Below are 20,637 nucleotides of genomic sequence, written 5' to 3'. Positions count from 1 at the left end.
ATAGACATGGAGAACAGATCAGTGGTAGGAGTGGGGGGAGCGGGGAGGAGGTGTGGCAAGAAAGGTACCGTAAAGTACAAAACAAACACAGGCAAAGACGAGTGCCTGTCAAACCAATGAAATCTGAATAAACTCTGTGGATTGTACCAGCATCGATTTCCTGGCTGTGCTACTGTCTGCAGCACTACCACTGGGGGCAGCTGGGTGAAGGGTGCACAAAACCTCCCTGTGTATTTTTTTTCCCAACTTCTTGTGAGTCTATAAGTATTTCAAAATAAATAACAAACAAGCAAAAATCTCAAAAAATCGAAATGCATGATACGTGTACCAGCATTTAAAACCCAATATTCTACCCAATGCTCTTCTGAATTCCTCAAAGAAGAAAACAAATTTAACTATTTATCACCTTCTTCTAAAGGTCTACATTTGAAGTAATCCTTTAATCACGCTGAGAAACTTACTATAAGAGAAATTACCCTTGTGAGCTACATATCAGACTTAGATACCAGAATTTATTACATCAGTAATTCAAAAAGTTACATGGTTGTGGACAGATGTATATACGTAACAATCACAGCCTAACAGGAAGCGAGGGTAAGCAAGGAGAAATAAGTTGTACCATATGAAGAAGTACTTCAGAATCAATGAGAAACACCAGCCACTCTCTAAATGCCAGCCCTGTCCTGATGAACCAAAAACTTAAAAATAAAACAAAACCAAAAATAATTATCCACTAGTTTTCTGAAAACAAGAATCTTTCAACCTTTCTCCTAATGCTGCTGGGGTTTTGCGTACTCCCATTATATTCATTAGAAAGAAATTCATTGAATTTTCTCTATAATGGAAACTTTGCAGGAATATTAGCACCAACATATGTCCCTAACTTGATACTAAAAATCAAGGTTTCAACACTGGGGTTACCTTTCTGAGAAAATTAACTTTACATCTGATTATGAGTGACGATTAGACATTTGGACATTTATCAGAGAAGTAATGTTAACTTGGTCTCTGGACACTGCTATGAGAACTCTATCCTCATAGAACTGCAGAATACGGTAATCTTTAGAACGTAGATTCCATGCAGTCTAAGAGTCTTGCTCATTCACAAAACACAGAAACAAAAACAAGCTGAAAACACAGAACCATGCTGAGTCGGTCACTCAGAGAAAGAAGATTTATTACCCAAAGACCTATGTTCGTAATTCTTCATGTGGTCTCGCAGACTCAGTGGCTAAAAGTGCAACACCTACTTCCATTTTTCCCTGCATGTTATTGTTTTCATATATGAAACCACTGAGGTCAGCCTGAAGAACAGTTCCAGTTCTTTTAGGAAAGGACACTCAAGAGAAGTCAAAACAGCTGAGCCTTTGACAGCATAGGTGAAGCATGACCATCACCAGACAGTGCTGCCCAGAGCAGAGTCACCCCAAACACCTGACGGTCCCCCCCACCCAACCTGCCTTAGTGGAGGCAGGGATGCCACCTGGCCTGGAGCTCTGCGCTGCCACGCAGACCTTAGCTAATCCAAAGCTTCCATGCCACGGATGAAGAAACCAAGGCCCAGAAAGGTCACACCTGTGAGAAGAGGCTGGCCGAGTCTGGGCTCTCTCCCCCTCACACTTTCAACAAAACCAGAAAGTGAAGCAATTCCTGAATAGCTGAGAGCTGTGCTGTCCAATTCAGTAGCCACAGTATGAGGCTATCAAGCACCTGAAAGTGGCTGGTCTGAACTGAGACGTGCTGTAAGTATAAAATATACACGAGATGGCAAAGTCTTTGTATGGAAAAAAAAGAAGGCAAAATATCTCATTAATTTGTTTAAATTGATTACATGTTGAAATGTTCATGTTCTGATATACTAGGTTAAACAAAATAACATTATCAAAATTAATTTCACCTCTTTCTTTTCACTTTTTTAACGTGACTACCAGAAAATGTGAAGTTACATATGTGACTTGAATTATATTTCTGTTGGTCAATGCTGTCTTGAAGAATACAAATCTGGAAAATACTTTGGAGTCACTTAGGATGACTACTGTATAAATGCTAGTTAATAATTATAGTATTCCTAAAAAGGCAAGTATTTTTCAAATAATCTGTTGGTCTGTACATTGCCAAGAAAACGAAAAGACAGTCTTAAACACACACAAAAATGGGAGAAGGGAGAGCAGGGGATTAGTAACAAAATTACTAATCAGAAGCAACCTACAAAATGAAAATTACTTCCTCTGGAAAGAAATTCAACCCTCAAGAGTGTATGGACTAAAGGAGGGCATGGCAGTCAACTGCTTTAAAATCTCTAAGGGGAAGAAACAGTCTTTCTCCCAGGTCAGTTACTTCACGAGTTTTTGACACTTTGATGTTTGCACAGTGTTCTTAAGCTACTGATAAATAGCTCACACCTACAAACAAATAACCCGTGAAGACGTGAAAACAAATTCTGGAAGGAAAAGGCAGAGCATCTCAACTGAGAGGCGCCTTACCTGGGCTGACGACCACCCAGCCGCCCCGCTCCTGCTGCTGCATCCACGCTCTCCAGCCTCGGGCGCCCTTCTCCCCGGCCCTGGGCTCTCCACTGTCCCAAAAGGGCTCAAAGAATTCTACCTGTTCAGGTTTAAGACACAGAGGTTAGCCTACCTTGTACAGAACTGCTAAGTCACTGGGCAAAATCAGTGCTGACTGGCATAAGAGGGGCTTATGATTCTTGAAATCTTGCCTGTCATCAGTCCTGGGAGTAGATATACGATACACAAAACAGAAAAAACAATTCGTGTGACAGGCAGCCACCAAGAGAGGCCCCCGTGGCCCTCCCCTGCCTTGAAGTATTCACACCCTTGAGTGTGGGGTGGGCCCAGAGGCTTCTAACAAACAGAACATGGCACAAGGTGATGGGACGACACCTCTGAGGTTAGTTACAGAAAGACCGGCCAAGCCCACAAAGAGGGACCTGCAGCTGGGTGGGAGGACAATTTGCCGGTTCTGACCCTGGTAGGCCAGTCTGACCAGGGACAGTGGCACTGCCAGTTCCCTGAATGCCACTGGGCCCCCTAACTGATACCTGAAGTCATGTTGCTTTCAAGACCTTTGGAGGGGAAGGAGAATCAAAGTCTTTTTTTTAAATAGAATTACAGTTGATTTACAATATTATATTACCAAAGTTTTAACAGGACAGACTGTGAGCTCTTGAGGTCAGGACCACATCTCAATTACAGTAAATTCCCAGCACCTGGCACTGTGCCCAACACACAGGAGGGACTCAATAAATGTTTGCTGGGAGACAGCTGAACATGGCTGGCACCCAGCGAACAAACAGGCCTGCAGGGTAAAGCCTGGTCCCTCCCTCAGTCATCTGGCCACCAGGCCTGCAGCGTGTGGGGGCAGTTTGGCAGCAGCAATTCCCTATGGAACAAACGTGAACACTTCCATGAACAGGAAACTGAATATGTCATCACCTGACAATCGGGACTTTGAAAGTTGGCCAGTAGGGACTTCCCTGGTGGTGCAGTGGTTAAGACTCCACGCTCCCAATGCAGGGGCCTGGGTTCGATCCCCGGTCAGGGAACTAGATCCCACATGCCGCAACTAAGAGATGGCATGCCACAACTAAGGAGTCCGTGAGCTGCAGCTAAAGGAGCTGGCAAGCCGCAACTATGGAGACCCAGTGCAACCAAATAAATAAATAAATATTTAAAAAAAAAAAAAAGTGAGCCAGTAACCTGTTCAATGAAAGCTTTTGCAAGAAACCTCTTGAAGAAGAACGAGCAGGCTTCAAAGGGCAGAAGCGGCAGGATGACGCAGCCTGAGCCCCAGTCTGCAACCAGGAGAGCCACAGGAGGGCCAGGCCCTGCGCTCGAGTGCAGGCAGCCACCTCGGCCAGGGGAACCGCGAGGACTACACTCCCTCTTTACAGGATTTGCTCTTATAATAAGAAGGGATGGCAGAAGCGCAGTCAAGAAAAAGAAGGTTTGTTTGTTTTTTTTAAGTGTGATGAATGGTTATAACCAATTCATTTATTCCACAGACAGACCAGTAATCCCAGACTCTGCCTGTTTTCTGTTGTACTACTCTGTTTATGGTAACAATGTCTCTCAGTTACAAAGGTATGGAATGTCATTAAACAAAAGCTTCAAAGTTGTCATACACATGCTTTGAAATCACAGATCTCTTATTCACTGGGTGCCCACCACCGTCAGCTCTGTGCCAACAAGCACTGGTCCCTACCGTGTGCTGGGAACACGTGTTAAGCTGAGGTGTGGTCATGCCCTCAAGAGTATTTAAAGCCTCAAGTGTGTGGGCCAGTCCTGGGTGATGCTTCTGTCCTGGGCAGCGCCCCCCAAGCCCATCAGCAACTGCTCCCACCCCAGAGGGTGTCAGCAGAGGGGTGGGGGTGAGGGAAATTCTGTTCCTGACCCCCAGCACACACCCCAGGCTCCACAGAGAGGTTAAGAACCACTTCTGCGGCACAGCAGGTTCTTCAAACAGCAAAACGTGTCTTAAAGTAACTGTGCTATCTGGCTTATTATACTAATAATCAGTTATACCAATACTAACCAATATTCTTTAACCCAATTTTGTCTAGGAAAAAAAGGTTAAAAATAAGGATGATAAAAAGTCTTTACAGGCAGTTCATGAAAGCTCCACAAGATGGAGACCGTAGCCTGTCACCAAAGACCTTTGAAAGTTCACCATAAATTCAGATGTCCAATCCATCTCTCATCAGACCCTCTTTGCTGAGTAGAAAACTCAGTTTTCTTGAGTGGAAAAAGGGAAAAGAAGGTTGTCTTATTTGGATAGTTCTACAGTTAGTTTTTTTTATTGCTTCACATCACGAATATTGACAATGTTCACTCATCTTCTAAATGACTAACCCCCCCAGCCCTACCCACCCCCAGTTAGGATCGGTGTTGACAAAGCACCAACATGTGCTTGCAACTCCACTTGCAACTCCAGCAAGATTTTAGGTGGTGGAAAGGTTAACCGGGGGAGAGACGCGAGACCCAGATTAGAGTGCACGCAAGCAGGAGAGAGGACCACAGTTTACAGGGCATGACAACTGCCTGCCTGGAGGGCGGGGGCAACTAGCACTTAAACACGGGCAGTTAAGTAGGGAAAAAAAGGAACATAAGTGAACCTTTATATTTGGGGAGGCGGAGGGATCGTCTTTCCTCTCTCCATGTTTCACTACTTTCATTATGGAATTTTCCTTGCATTGCCAGAATATTTCTGAGGAACAGTCCTCAACAGGACTGATGTAAAGGAGGATATAAATATTCTAAAAATACGACCACCACCTCCCATTATCCACACACCCCCACGAAAGAGGGAGAGGGGGAGAGAGATAGAGATGGAGACGGGGTGGGGGGGACTCAAGCAGGACTCGCACCTGTCCTTTGGTAGGCAGGTCTTTCACACTGTCGGGTTTGAAGAAGGTGAAGTCAACCATGGCCTGGAACAGAGAGACGGCCTTCTCGGAGTGACCAGCCTGCCGCAGAAAGTGGCACTGCTGAAGAAAGAGGGCTGCAGGCAGGGAGAGCAAAGGGGGAGAACCCTGGTTAACACCCAAAAAGGGAGAGAACATAACTCCTACAGACATGCAGTTCAACACCCAGAACATCTTTTCCCTGAAATTTAGTGACTTAATATTTTCAAAGCTGTGAGACATGCATGTCCTGATTTTAAAGGACTCAGATGGTACTGCAATGAAAGTACATTCTCATTTTTATGTGAAACTATCACAGAGTACTAATGGTAACAATAAAATAAGGCAAGAGGATGGTCTGAATATTGGTTATCAAATACTCAAAGCTCAATAATACGAGAAAAATTCTAGGAAAAGGATGGCGTCATAGATTTCTTATCAGAAAGCAAAGATCTGTACTCAACTGATCACTAGATGGCATTATTCACCAGCAATTTTCATGGTGTACTCAGTCCGCTGTAAACAAATCAGGGTTCCATGTTTGAAAATTTCAGTTCATTTAAACTGTGGTACAATTCCATCTACTAAATACCATTAAGCTATTTGAGCTCATCACAAAGGATATCAAACATGAGACTCTTTTAAGTCAGTGGAGTAAATGCTTATTATTTCTAGAGCAATATATTTCTATCTTTAGAAATTAGTAGCACTATTCGATAGCAGGGATTTGATCAAATAAACGCCTGCTACATGCCGGACCCTGAGCTAGACTCACCATATATTATCTCAGCTGACATGCTCAACAATCAGGTAAAGCAGGTATTGTACTATTGCTGCTGAGGGAGAAACTAGAGCTCAAACAGGTTAAGGAACCTATCCAAGGTCACACCAGAACCCATGAAGGGCAAACTCAGGATTCAAGTCAAGAGTGACACTCTCCAGCTCCTGTACAACATGCAGTCTCCCGTGCCTCATTACTGGACAAAATTTATATTCTAGTCTCCTTCAGGACCTGCCAAAAATGGTAACAGTATAATAATACCAAAAACCTATACCCATCAGTGATGTCAGCCAGTCAGGGCAACCCGCACACAGTAGTGCCTCAGACCCTATGATATAATGGGTCAGATGAGCAGTGCAGGCATCTCAACAGATAAGGCCACCAACAGCCAAAGCAGTTAAGAGACTTGACTACATTTACCTGATTAACAAGTAGAAAAGTTGGAACTTCTAGTCTAGTGATATTTTCCGAGCCCTACTGGCTCTAATGCCCCACCACCAAGAAGCTGGAGGGGGAGAACCTGTTATCAAAAGGAGTCATAATACCTTTTTTAAAAATCAGTTTTATCGATTTAGACATTCCTAAAATAAACCAAAAATAAATCTTCATTTTCAAGTTAGCCAGAAGAAAGTACAGCTCCTCCCACGTAAGAGGATCTGGTCATCATCTCCTTACCAAACATGGCCTCCTCAGTGCCAGGCAGCTCAGGGTGAGACAAGATGCTGCCGTCCTTAACAGCAGACAAAGTACTCAAGCATTTTCCATAAAGACTCTGAATTTTTGATATGGAAAAGGTGCTAAACTGGCTCTGGCAAAATAAAAGGTATTTCTGCCAAAGGGCTGTATTGTTGGGATGTAAAAATATCAGTTTCTGCCACTCTTTGACCAGAGTGGAGGGCTCCCAGAACTCGGTGCAGAGCTGCAGCTTGGCAAGTTTCAGATCCACGCTGCTCGGGTTGCTTTCCACGGCCCGTTCCAGAATGGCCAGCTTCTTCTCCAGAACCAGCTTCAGGGACCGCTTCCGCTTTTCCTGCTGTCCTTCCTCGATGGCATACAGGCCCGGACTCCTCATGACCTCGTCCTCAACAACAAAAACACCGATTTACAAATGCAAATGGAAGTGGGGGACCCTCAGGATTTCAAGGCTGCTTGTAGAGTGACTTATAAGCCCCAAACGGTTTCTCACCTCTCAAAATGAATTGTTATTCAGACATGTTTGATCTCGAGTTTAGTTCACCTAATTTACCTATCCACGCTCTGTCATTTTAAACTTAGATTTATGTATCAATAACTAGCATGCAATGTCTTGAAAACCTTTTCTGAAGAGCCAGTTTTACCAATAACACAGCCAAATGTAGGACAAATATGATAATTATATAAGTGGTTCAAAAAGATAAGTGGGACGAAGACAAATCCATGTGTTCCAGAAGGGGAGCACACAGCTCTAACTACGTCATTCCACGGGCAGCCCCTCTTTGCAGTTCTGTGCACTTCGCATGTGCTGTTTGTATTTCAGGAACGCCTCCCCCTGCCTGGTTAGCATCTACTGTTCTTTCACGATTCTGTTCAAGTTTCACCATCCCTTGGAAGCCATTTCTTACTCCCTAGTGGCAAGTCACCCCCTCATTCCATCCCCAAATTAGATGTTATAGCGTTTATTACCCCAGATTGCATTTATCCTCCCTCACGGGGCTTTGAGTAAACTCAAGGCGAGGGCTGAATTCTAGTTATCTTTAGAGGCCCGGCACCAGGGTTCCTCCTAGGAGCTCAAAAATCACTGCAGAGTAAATCAGTGCCCCAAATTATGACCGTCATTCTAAGGTAAGAGAACTGGGACAGCGATACTTACCTGAAAAGCAACAAATGCCATCCACAGCTGAATGTCCCGAGGATTCTCCCAAATCCTCCTGTTAAACTCCTCCACCTTGGCCTTGAGAAGCACGTTCTCTCTGTTGGGCTGTGAATCTGGCTGCTTGGATTCTTGCTCTGAAGGACCCCGGCCTTGTAACCACTGCGTGGTGGCTTCATCATAAATCCCCAGAGGGTTCAACCAGGTTGTAACAGGGGAAACCACATCCTCTGCACCCTTCACTGGGATAAATGAGATCGACTCTGATGAGGGAGGTTCAGTTTTACTGCTAATGGCAATTCCGTCAATGTTCATTAATCCCACGCTCTTCTTTGTAAAGTAGCGCTCGACATGCTTGTGTGACCGCTTCTTTTCTGTGGAAGTCCCCTCCCAAGATATACACTGCTTCCTAGGGTTAATGCCAAGGCAGGAGTCTCCTTTCCTCTTGTATCTTATATTTGAAAAAGAAAACAAGTTACTGAGAGAACATGTGCCCTGGATCCAAATGACTGAAGGCCCAGCAGACACACTCTTGTTCTGCAAGTTAACTGCATATATTCAAATTCACCTTCCCTTCAAACTGCTTCTATTTAGAGAAGCACGAGGATTAGCTGCTAACTTTTTCTGCCTGTTTGACTTATTCCTCTAACATGACTCTTTGTTTATGTCTCATGAATTTAAGATCATGCCTGTCTTCCAGATCTTAGTAACTTATATTCTCCTGCAGCTTTGTACAGCACTGTCCCATACATTGTGTCATTTGAACACCCCAATCATGTGTGACAGGCAAGGCGGAAATCATCTCCTCTTTTACACCATTCCTAGATGAGGACGCTGAGACCTCAGGTGACACTATGTCATCTGTCTCCTAGACCAGTCCCTTTTTCTCAGTACTGCCCTGTGTCCCTGCTTAAGATAACAGAGAGGTCTAAGATTCTTTTTTTAATCCTGAAACAAAGTATGTCAAATAAAATTACATTTGGCTATTTTCTCCTCTACAGGAAAAGAGGCTGGGTTCTGAAATGCTTTTATGGATCATGTAGGCGTCCCCAGAGTTAAACACAAGACTACTGAATATGTGCACAAAAGCTAAGGAAAACTGTGCACACTTTTCTGTATGTATGTTATACAAACAACCCAATTAAAAAATGGGCAAAAGATCTGAACAGAAATGTCACAAAAGATATGAATGACCAATAAGCACAAAAAGTGGTCAACATCATTAGTCATCAAGGAAAAGCAATTAAAACAGTGAGATACAGCACAGGCCCACCAGACAGCTAAAATTAAAAGGACTGACAATACCAAATGCTAGCAAATGATCTGTGGAGTAACCGGGACTCTCATATGCTGTTGGTGGGAATGTAAACTGGTACAATCACTTTGGGAAAAGGTCTGGCAGTTTCTTAAAAAAACTAAACGCAGACCTTACCCTATGACCTAGCAATTCTATTCCTAGGTATTTACCCAAGAAAAAGGAAACCACAGGTCTACACAAAGAGCTGTGCACAAATGTTCTCAGCAGCTTTATTCGTAACAGCCAAACACTGGAAAAAGTCCAGGTGTCCATCAATAGAAGAATGGATAAACAAATTGTGGTATGGTACTCCCACCAGGAAAGAGGAACAAACTACCAATAAATGCCACAGCATGGATGAAACTCAAAAACATTATGCCGAGTGAAAGGAGCCAGACACAATGGAGCACGTACTATATGATTCCATTTATATGAAATTCTAGAAGAGACCATACTAATTGATGGTGGAAAAAAATTAGAATGGCAATCTTCTCTAGGGAGGTGGGGTGCGGACTGAGTGGAAAGGAGCCTGGGGAAACTTCTTGGGGTCATAGTAATGTCCTCTATTTTCATAGGTGTCTGGGTTACACAGGTATATGCATTTATCAAAACTCAGCAAATAAAGATGTGGATTATTACACTGTAAGTAAATTTTAAATCAAAAGAAAAAAATAAGCAAATCTTGAACTCTAGCCAATGATATGCACATTGAAGTATTTAGGGGGCAGTGTACTGATTTCTGCAATTTACTTTGAAACGCATCCAAAAATTAAGATGGGTGGGTAGACAGCCAAATGGACACGTACGTGACAAGGCAAGCACAGAAACATTAATGGTAGAACGTAGGGCATGGTTATATGAGTGCTCACTGTAAACTTCTTTCGACTTTGGCTGTATATTTTAATTTTTTCACAATAAAATGCTGTGGAGAGAAAAAAACAAGAGAGAGGTGCTGCCATCTTCTGTCAACTCCCAGAGAGCTTCTCTTCCACCTCCTCCTGGTCCAGCTCCATCACCTCCTTTCCTTCCTCACTGTCAGCAGAGACCTGAGAAGCTCTCTGCTTGCCTGTGCCTCCCTCACCGCTCCACTGTGGTGGATTCCACTTTAGGGGAATAGTTTCTCTGGCACACACAAGTTTTCTCTCAAACCCTTTCTCTTTATCCTCTCTCCCAGTTCCTCCTGGATTACCTCTGGATAATCTCTCTCCTTTCCATTTATGAGTCAAACAACTTTAGCAAAGGGATGATGAGATAAAATAGGCTAAAATAGCTCTATATAAGCCTTTCATCCCCTAAGAAACAAATTTTAAGTTAAAAACTAGTTTTGTTTTCCTTAATTACTATTTTCTTTTATTTTCACTAAAAATGAACAATATTTTAGATATTCAATCTCTTAAGAAATGTCTTCTGACTTTAAAACTGCATTTTGTAAAACTGATTTTAATAGCTTCCTTTTATAACAAATTTGATGAAAATGATAAAGGAGAAAAAAGAATGCTACTGGCCTACATTATTAAGTATCAACTTTCAGATAATGTGCATATGCATATATTCATATATATACATACACACATCCTTTTAAAAAATAGCTGATATATTATAGCTTCAGGCTTTCCTCCCTACTTTTAAGCATTTCCCCATACCATTAGTTTTAGAAAATACAATTCTTATTGGCTTCAAACTGGTTCATTGGAAGAGTGTGTCATAATTTATTTAACCATTTCCCTACTGTTGGATATTTAGGTTCTATACAATTTATCACAGAACCTTAATAATTGGACAGGACCTAGGATTAATGCAATAGTTCCCCAAATAAAGGCACTTTTCCTATAAAATCCTTATCAAATAATCAGCTAGTCTTCACTTGAATAATTCCAGAGGTAGGGACCCTCACTTTGTTTGGAGGTTCAGTGAATGATATCACATGTATCTAATTTAAATAAATTCAGATATAGGTACTTAGTCACCTCCCCAAAAAAAAGAGAGAGAGAGAGAAAGAAAGAAAGAGTGAAAGAAATGAAAAGAAAAGAAAGAGGGAAAGGGTTTGGGAAGAGAATATGTTTAAATCAAACACCCAGTTCTGCCCTGAATCCACTCAGTGGGTCTGAGCCCCAGAGTAAGCTGGACTGAACAACATGAATTTGCCTTTCCTTTGGCGAATTCAATTCACACATGCCTTCTGAGTGTCTGACTGCCTAGGTCCAAATTCCAACTCCACCATTTACTAGCTGGGTGACCATGATCAAGTTTTAAAAAACAAACAAACAAACTGTGCCTCAGTTTCCTTGTCTGTAAAACAGGGATAATAACAGTATCTTATGTCAGAGAATTGCTAGGATGATCAAAAAAGTTTATATATGTAAAGTCCTGGGACTTCCCTGGTGGCGCAGTGGTTAAGAATCTGCCTGCCAATGCAGGGGACATGGGTTCAATCCCTGGTCAGGGAATTAGATCCCACATGCTGCGGAGCAACTAAGCCTGTGTGCCACAACTACTGAGCCTGTGCTCTAGAGCCTGCGAGCCACAACTACTGAGCCCACGCACCACAGCTGCTGAAGCCCGCACGCCTAGAGCCCGAGCTCTGCAACAAGAGAAGCCACCGCAATGAGAAGCCTGTGCACCGCAACGAAGAGTAGCCCCCGCTCGCCACAACTAGAGAAAGCCCACATGCAGCACTGAAGACCCAACGCAGCCAAAAATAACTAAACAGAAAAAAATTAAATTATATATGTAAAGTCCTTAGCCATACAGTAAGGACTAGATAAGTTTAAATTATTATTATCATACAACTTGGCTCCTAAACTTAAGCCAATTATTTCTTTGGTATATAGCCAAAGAAACGATAATCTCTTCCAAAAATGGAGAAAAAACTAGCTGAACTTCACTGACAGATAGTATACTAGTCCTATGGAATTTTCCAAAGGTAATTCTGACTTGTTATACACTCACTTTAGAAGATGACCCTTGCTTACCACAATGCTCCAAAACACACCACATCACTGCTGGGATGCTCACACTCTTAGATTACTTTCATGCTGAGCCAAACTTCCACTCACTGGTCCTGGTTCTGCTTCCCAAGTTACACAGGACATTGCCAACCCACCTTCCAAAACACAGTCCAACAAAGCCTACAAAACGATGACCATATCCCTGACAGGGGCCAAATACCCACAAGCCCTCACCTCATCCTAACACGATGGCCTTTAGCCAAGTGTCTGTCTGCTCACCTTCCTCTCAATGCTCTTGGTTTGTCAATATCCCTCTTAAAAAGTGTGAAAATTCAGTACCTGACACAGTATTCCCGCCATCCCCTGAGCAGCTCTGAGTGCCATGGGACCAACACCTCCTCAGACCTGGACACTAACAGTTGTACCGCTATTAATCTGGGCAAGACTTGCCTCACTTAAGTTTTAGTAATTTACTAGGAAATCATACCAATGCCCTAAGCCCTTTGTAGTAGTCTCTTTGCAGTTTAGATTAACAAAGTTGTCTTTAATTACTCTTCCTGAGCTCTGGGCCATTCATTAGCAGAGGCTCAAGAGCCACTCTCTGTTCATATTTTTTCCTTTTTTCAATCTATTACTAAATAAGAACTCTTTCTATTTGCACACCAATTTCTAATTTCATAGCAAATATTTTTGATATTTGAGTGTAAGGCACAGCAGGCATTACAATTCCCAATTTACAACTGAAGAAATGGAGGCTCAGAAAGGTTAAGAGACTTGCCTGGGATTACATTACTAGTCAACAGCAAAGTCAGAATGAGAACCAGAGTCTTCTGTTTCCCAGCCTAGAAAATGCCCTACCACCCAACCTGTCTCCTCTTTTTGTGGACAGTGGAAGAACATCTGAAGTCAGAGAAATACAGGTTTAAACCCCAACTCTCCTGCTTCCTGGTTGTATGACCTTGAGAAGGTACTTCATCTCTGAGATTCCTTTCCTCGTTGGTAAAATCAGAGTGTCCCCTCCTCACGGAGCAGCTGTGAGGGTCAGACAGACTAGCATCAGTGAGAGAACACACACAGGATCATGCTACATACTTCATGCCAGGCCAGCATTCGCTGTGTATCCCCACATCTGCGGCATGAAAAACCGCACAGGACTTTAGGGAGCATTAAAATCATTCTAAAAATACACAAATACACTTTAAATATGATAGTCATTTACTCCCTGCCATGAGGTTTTAGTAGACAGTATGGAGATACAAATATGCACCAAAAAATAACTGATATAAACTCATCATAGAGGAAATTTTAGTTGGAGTTGCTTATGTGGTGAGTTACAGTGTCAACAATGAGTGACAACATGACTAAAATGTGGAGGTGCAGCAAAGTAATGGGAACTAAAATTTACTTTAAAAAGTAATTAGCCCATGAAGAATGATAATGATCTTCAAGGCCTCCTCTTGGACGTATATTCCATGATCTCTACCTTCAGTTTTCATTACCTATAAGCTGTTTGGGAATAGAGACTGTGTATTATTGTTCTTACAAAGTAGTAAGTGTCTAAAGAGTTTATTGAGGATTCCAATAGTTTTGACTGACAGATTAGAGGAGAAAAGTTTAAACTCATTACTGAAGCAAATACCATCACCTATTTTTACGATTATCTGGTGACATCTGCATGCTGGAAGCAGTTTGAAAAGGTCATTACCATTTAATGTCATTTTTTTAAAACGGCACGTGAGCGTTGCAGGGGGTGGACAAATAAAAGGCTTTTGTAACTTTTAAGAACGGCATATAGATTAGCCCAAATGGTTCACGGATAGTCACAATTATTTCAAGGTATTTTTCGGTTCATTCATTCTACAAATATTCATTGAACACCTACTATGCCAACACACTATGCCAAGCACCATGGCTAAATAAGATTAATCTGACCTGGGTCCTGATCTCAAGGTTTAAAATTTTATTTTAGAATGTGAGATTACTCACCTTCTATTGTATATGCTTACACAACTTAACAGTGGATAAAAGTCAACAGAGTCGATGGGGGGTGGGGGGAGGCAAAGAGACACAGACAGTGCTGAGAGAGCGCAGAGGAGAAGGAAGTTCCCTCCCAGCAGGGAAAACCAGGGAGCGCTACCACGATGGATACCTTGCTACATCTCCTCGGTAAAGAGACTTATACTCCCAGTTTGCAGGATCCGGCTTCTTATCTGTTCTGAAGGTTTCTCCCGTCAGAGCCTGAATGTCCTCAAGCCAAACAAAGTGACGTCCAATATCAGCAGTGGCATTATTTTCTTGACTGTGGGACAAAGGAAGGTGAACAAAAAAAGGGAAGAGGCACTTAGAAATCTCCCAGTTACATATCTCACGTTTCAGAAATGTGAAAGTTACACACTTCAAACTCCATAGAGCATCAAGCACACCTGAGTACATAAAATGTGCACATGCCATAGAGATGGGAAGAGGACTCCTACTCTGGAGAAAGTTTTAAAATACAGAGCAAAAACTGTCAACACTAAGTGACCCTCTACCAAGAAATGAAGTCAACTTATCCCAGAAATACAAGTGAAGGATACAGGTGTTTTTTAAAAAAAAATTCATTTAAATGATTATAACTTGATTTTCAAGTATATTTATAAACAAGGTTTTTTCTAAAAAAAAAAGAGAGAGAGAGAAAGATAAGGCTGCCCTAACTTTGCCTAACTTTCTTGAAAGTGCTCAGATAATTTATTCCAATTAAAAACTTAACAACAACGGCAACAAAGCCACAGTTCTGAATGCTTCAGTCTTGCGTGCTACTTATGTATGGTCTAAGTCTCGTTTTTATAGTCTGGGCTCTGTGTAGGGTGTTTTGCCTATACGTCCGGACCTCTATCTAAAGGGCAGAGAGTCCACTATAAGACAAGACCCTTATTTATCCCTTTGAACCCATTTGTGACTTGGCAGACTTTCAGATACAAAGGGAACCAGTTCCCTAGGAGTCAAAGAAGAGGGAGGTTTTTTTCTGGCATCTAACATCTTTCTTCCTCTAAAGAAAATCAGTTCATAATGCTGCTGACACAAGAAGGTGCCAAAGTAGTCGAAACAGCCATTAAGTGTTGTTCCATCTTTGCTTTTTGGCTCTGCCCAGATAGAAATAAAGATTCTAAAGGCTTCTAAATCATTCTTGGCTGGCAACACAAGGGAATGGTATTTCAGGGACACAAAGTAGCTACTCAATAAATATTTGTTGAATGATGCATCTCGGGTTAAAATACATGGTGATTTTTAACACATTCCCCTCCAGAACAACTGTGGAGGGTTTTCTGATGACAAAAACTGAAAGGGGCAGCAAAGGGAGAGAAAGAGATCGGTGCACTCCAGAAAGAAATGGAAAGCCAGTGCGGAGAGGGGGCGGGAAGGGCCAGGCTGCCGACCACCCCTGGGGAGCAACAAGCCTTCATTCCTCCCCTATTGGGTACTGCAGTCAGGAAGCAGGCTGTGGTCTAGGCTGTGTAAGAGGAAGGATGCGCCTCCCTCTGAAGGTGAAGAAGAGCTCATCCTAGGAGACAAAGGTCAGTTATAAGCTGTGACCTCTGGGGAAGCTGTCCCTTGATCACCCTGAAATAGAGTCCCATATGGTATGCAACCCACCCCTCCCTCCAGGCCACTTTCCTGACATCACGGAAAGACTCTCACAACTCAGTAATATCTTACTCCCTGTCTGTACAGAAACAAACGATTCTTCCAGGTCACCGCCCCAGGAACAGACTGCAGAAGTGAGTAGTGAGAAAGTAAAAGACAAAGACAAGAACAATCCACTCTGATCTTAATGGGGATATTCTACAAAATATCAACAGACTTAAAAATGCTGTCTGGATCATAAAACTATCAAGAGGCTGTAAAGATCACCTCTGATGTGGTTAAGCACAGGCTGAAAATAACTATCTTTCAAGTTCTTATGGTCGTTCCTGTACAGTTTCAGGAAATCCTTTAAAACTCATTTTCCTCAGCTATAAAAAAAAGACAGTTAAAAATGAGTCTTCAGAACACACAGCAATTAATGTATTTTGCTTTGAAGACATACCAAAAAAGCAACAATATCAATGGTATATTCATCCATTCATTCATGTAACAAAAACGTACTTCAGCATTTACTCCACATCAGGCCCAGTGCCAACCGCTGGGGGGACTCAAAGGCAAGCAAGGTGGGGTGGTTCCCGCCCACAGAAATTCAGCCAAGTTCGAAACCTTGCTGCTAGACTCCTTTATTCCTTCCTCCTCTAGGGTTACAGGGATAGCACCTGAGACACAGAGAAGGCTAAATAAATCTGGGTCCTCTGAGCCACAGAGGACTGTGGCATTCTCCAACACTGATCTGCTGACAAAAGGGTCCCGGAAGACTACGGTGTCTGCCTCTCTGGAGACTACGGGCCGATTCCAGACTCACTCTGACCAGAGCTCTCACGGACATCAATGGGACTTCTAAGCACACCACAAGAGCAAATAATCCCTGAAGAGTCACAAAAGTCTTAACAGCACTAAATTTTTTCAAGTATGCCTTGGACAGGACTTAAATTTTCTCTCTTCTAGACCACATGAACAAAGAAAAGAAAAAAAGTTAAATGAGGAATAATAATTCAAGTAGTTTCACCACATAACCACCTGTCTCACGCATGGGAAAAGTGCCTCCCTATGTAAGAGGAAGTTAGATTAAGCAGAGAGGAAAAGCACCTGCTCTGGGGTCAACCTGTAGAACACCTGGAACACTATGCTCAGCGTAGACAGCAGAGCGAAACACGGGGAGAAAAAAGGCCCCCAAGGAAAGGAAATGCTGTGGTCATGAGCCATTCTATACCATTAACACAGTGGTTCTAAACAAATGTGAAATAAGGACAAAAGCAATGATTATTTTTAAGTGCTATATTAACCTTAACGTGTGTGTGTGTGTGTGTGTGTGTGTGTGTGTGTGTGTTATGCACACAGGGGTTCTGATGTGAGTGACTGAAAGGAAGACATATCAAGAAAGAGAACGAAGACATTTTTCTTACTCGTTACAAAAGCGTGTAAAGCTAAGTAGTGACCTGGTTCACATGCCCACTGTAAGGCACATCTGCCACCTTTCAGAAATCCTGTAGACTTTTTGTCTGAATCAGATTTGACACAATCATTACTGTGTCTAAATAATATTTCTCAAATAAAATCATGGTCCTATTTTTCTTTTAAATGAAAGTTTTCTTTTCTTATGTTGACCTAATGATAGAGCTCTTTTTGGTTTTTTCCCACTTTACTGAGGTATTTATTGACTCCATTTTGAGAGGCTAAACAGTCATTCAGATGTCTAACTTGTGGCAACGATCAAGGGAGAAAAAAATCAAGATTTGAAAAATCATAGGTATCTGAGAATAGAAAACCTACTTCGGTTTCTCTGATTCCTTTTTACTGCTTCTGATGCTTCTGGAAGATATGTCTTTTTCAGAATCAGTATATGACTCAGATCCACTGCTACTTGACTGCCCACGTTTTCTCTTGGTTTTCTTGTGGTGCTGATGTTTCCTTTTCTTCTTTTTCTCTTTCTTCTTTTTTCTGCTTGTTTGTTTGGGCTTTTTGTTAGTGTCACTTTCATCTGAAGGCTCTGAATTCAGAGGACTCCTGTTGGGAAAAGCAACATTAGAATTATTTTCAAAAGAGAATTAGGGAAATAATATGTAAGTAAGTATGCAAATAAACAAATATGCAAAAGGAAATTCTATAAATGCCCACACCGACTTACTATGTGCCCATACATTATACAGTACCTTCCTGGATTGCAACTCACCTTAAAGATTTAAGAGTTGGACCTAAAATAACATCAGCCAAAGAAATTCTAATCTTTCTAAGATTTCTAAGCTTGTAAACCTATATTTTCATAGCTATATATTTTAAATTAATCTACCAGTTATTTTATCAAATACAGTTTTTTTAATGCTATAAAAGGTTTATTTTCAGTCTTACATATTATGCCAGCATATCCTTAATGCCAAAAAAAAAAAAAAGGTTTAACTCTGGTCCTTGTTTTTTAAAGTTATAACAAGATCTTCCTCATTACTCCCTCTCATGCATTAACTATTCTCAATTTCTAAAAGCTTCCTACACTTTTAGAGTACATCATATTAATGAGACCGTTTGGCCTATATTTGTGAGAGAGCTCATTTCTCAATCCAGTGATCTATAACAAAATTCTTTCAAAGCTGGGTACAGATGCGTGCCATTTTGCTTTCCCCAAAGTTTTCATGAGGTTTTATCCTATCGTTCTATTTTTGCATGCAACTTCTATCTTTATGCAACTAAAGAAATATCTGAATTACAATATTCTAAAGGTTACTAATGAGGTTAATAAAGTTACTTAAGAATCACAATGATGCCATTTCCCTTGTGGCCTAATTACTGGCAGTAACTGTGTCAGGTACTTGCCACTCCAATGGAAAGGGAAAAAAAAAGGATAATCTGTTAAGAGTGAGATAAGGGAAAATAGTCAAAGATTACCTCATTACATCAGGTAAAAGGAAGAGTTTTACTTAACTCTTTTATCACAGGGTTTTCTATGGAGCATCATTCAAACTAAGCTATAGATGGTACACTGACAAAGACTAAACATCCACCTATCAAAAAAACTACCTGGTCAGTAGCGACTCTTCAGAAACAAACGCTGTGACCTCTTCAGTTTGTTGGCTCAGAGATGTTATGGTTTCAACACAAAAGCTTGGGTTGCTCAGCCAGTCTAATTCTGCACATGGGCAAAAAGGAGAAAAGATCAATGAAATTAGCTCAACAGGATTTCTAAAGCAGGAAATCCATCTTACCAGCTGACATCTTAATTCACAGCCAACGTCAGCCAGACATTTTGAACAGTCCACAGAAGCTGAAGGGAATCCATGAAATTGTTATTTCATAGGGCATGGGGCTTTAACACACTCTAAAATATTTAAAACTGAAATCCTCTTGTGATATCAGGCTGTAGCTTAAGCAAAAGCCATGTAATAAGCATGGCCTAAAATACAACAAGGCTTTACGTATTCCATCCACACTCTAATGAGCATGAACGCTTCCAAAGCATTAGGTTTTAATGACCCCAAATTTGATTTAAACAATTCTGAAAAGTTAAAAAAAAATCAAATCATGCATAGAAACCCACCAGGCTTAACATTATTCCAGAAGATTCAGATATTTTTCTTTAAAAAAAAATTCCAATGTTCTTAGTATAGTAACTTAACATAAGCTTTTCCTTATAACAGTACTCTGTGAAAATAAAAACAGAAGGTGTCAACTTTTAAAATTAATGCTAAAATTATATAAGATGTTAATAATGATTATCTCTGGACAGTGAGGTTAAATGTCCAAAATTTTTCTTCTTTCTGCTTATCCATTAATTTCTAACTCTTCTATGATGAACTATTTCTAAATTACTTATTTTCTAACTTTTAGGAGTCTTGGCTGTGAAGGAAAGAAAAGGAATGGTGGCAGCAAGGGGGCCCACGGTGGTGTGTGTATTTTGTCCTGCTTTGTTTTAGGATGGGAGGCCACAGCATAATCACGTGCTCAGGAGAAAGGACCCACAAAATGGTTGAAGTTAGAAGAGAGAAGGGTTAATTACATTTTTTTAACAGTTGTACTGGGATATAGATTATATACAAGGTTCACCCATTTAAAGTGGACAAGTCAGTGGTTTTTAGTATATTTAGAATTGTGCAACTGCCACTGTAAGATAATTTTAGAACATTTTCATCATCCCCAAAAGAAACCCCACACCTATTAGCAGCAACTCCCCATCACCCACCTCCGGCCCTCCGACTCCCACAACCAGCCCTAGGCAACCACGAATCTACTTTCTCTCTCCGTAGATCTGCCTATTTTGGACATTTACTATAAACAAGATCATACAAGGTATGGTCTTTTGTAACTGGCTTCTTTTGCTTGGCATAATGTTTTCAAGGTTCATCCATGCTGTATCATGTATCAGTACTCCATTCGTTTTTATTGCTGAATAATAATTCCATTTTATGGCTATACCACATTTTATCCTTTAACAGTTGAGGGACACTTGGGTTGCTTCCACTTTTGGCTATTATAAATAATGTTGCTATGAACATCCAGGTACAAGTTTTTATATATGGACATATGTTTTCAGTTATCTTGGGCAGATATCTAGGAGCAGAATTGCTGGGTCATATGGTAACTCATGTTCAGCATTTTGAGGAACTGTCAGATTGTTTTCCTAACTGCTGCACCATTTTATACTCCCATTAACAAGGTATGAGGATTCCAATTTCTCCACATCACTGCCAGCTTGTTACTCTCTGTCTTTTAGATTACAGTCATCCTACT

General features: G+C 41.3%; 1 protein-coding gene across 1 annotated transcript in view; it reads right to left on the bottom strand.

Moving 5' to 3' along the window:
* Positions 1-20,637, bottom strand: part of NRDE2 (NRDE-2, necessary for RNA interference, domain containing) — a 47,316-nt gene that overhangs the window by 13,652 nt on the left and 13,027 nt on the right. The window contains exons 2-8 of the mRNA XM_079915035.1: positions 18,931-19,039; positions 17,692-17,925; positions 14,444-14,593; positions 8,050-8,500; positions 6,876-7,281; positions 5,384-5,517; positions 2,484-2,604 (exon numbers count right to left, since the gene is read on the bottom strand). Coding sequence (XP_079771161.1) covers positions 2,484-2,604; positions 5,384-5,517; positions 6,876-7,281; positions 8,050-8,500; positions 14,444-14,593; positions 17,692-17,925; positions 18,931-19,039 — 1,605 coding nt within the window. The remainder of the gene's footprint in view (positions 1-2,483; positions 2,605-5,383; positions 5,518-6,875; positions 7,282-8,049; positions 8,501-14,443; positions 14,594-17,691; positions 17,926-18,930; positions 19,040-20,637) is intronic.

This window comes from Stenella coeruleoalba, assembly GCF_951394435.1.
Source record: "Stenella coeruleoalba genome assembly, chromosome: 2".
NCBI classification, from domain to species: domain Eukaryota; kingdom Metazoa; phylum Chordata; class Mammalia; order Artiodactyla; family Delphinidae; genus Stenella; species Stenella coeruleoalba.
Note: the sequence above shows the minus strand (reverse complement) of the source record. Positions and strands in the feature narration are given on the sequence as shown.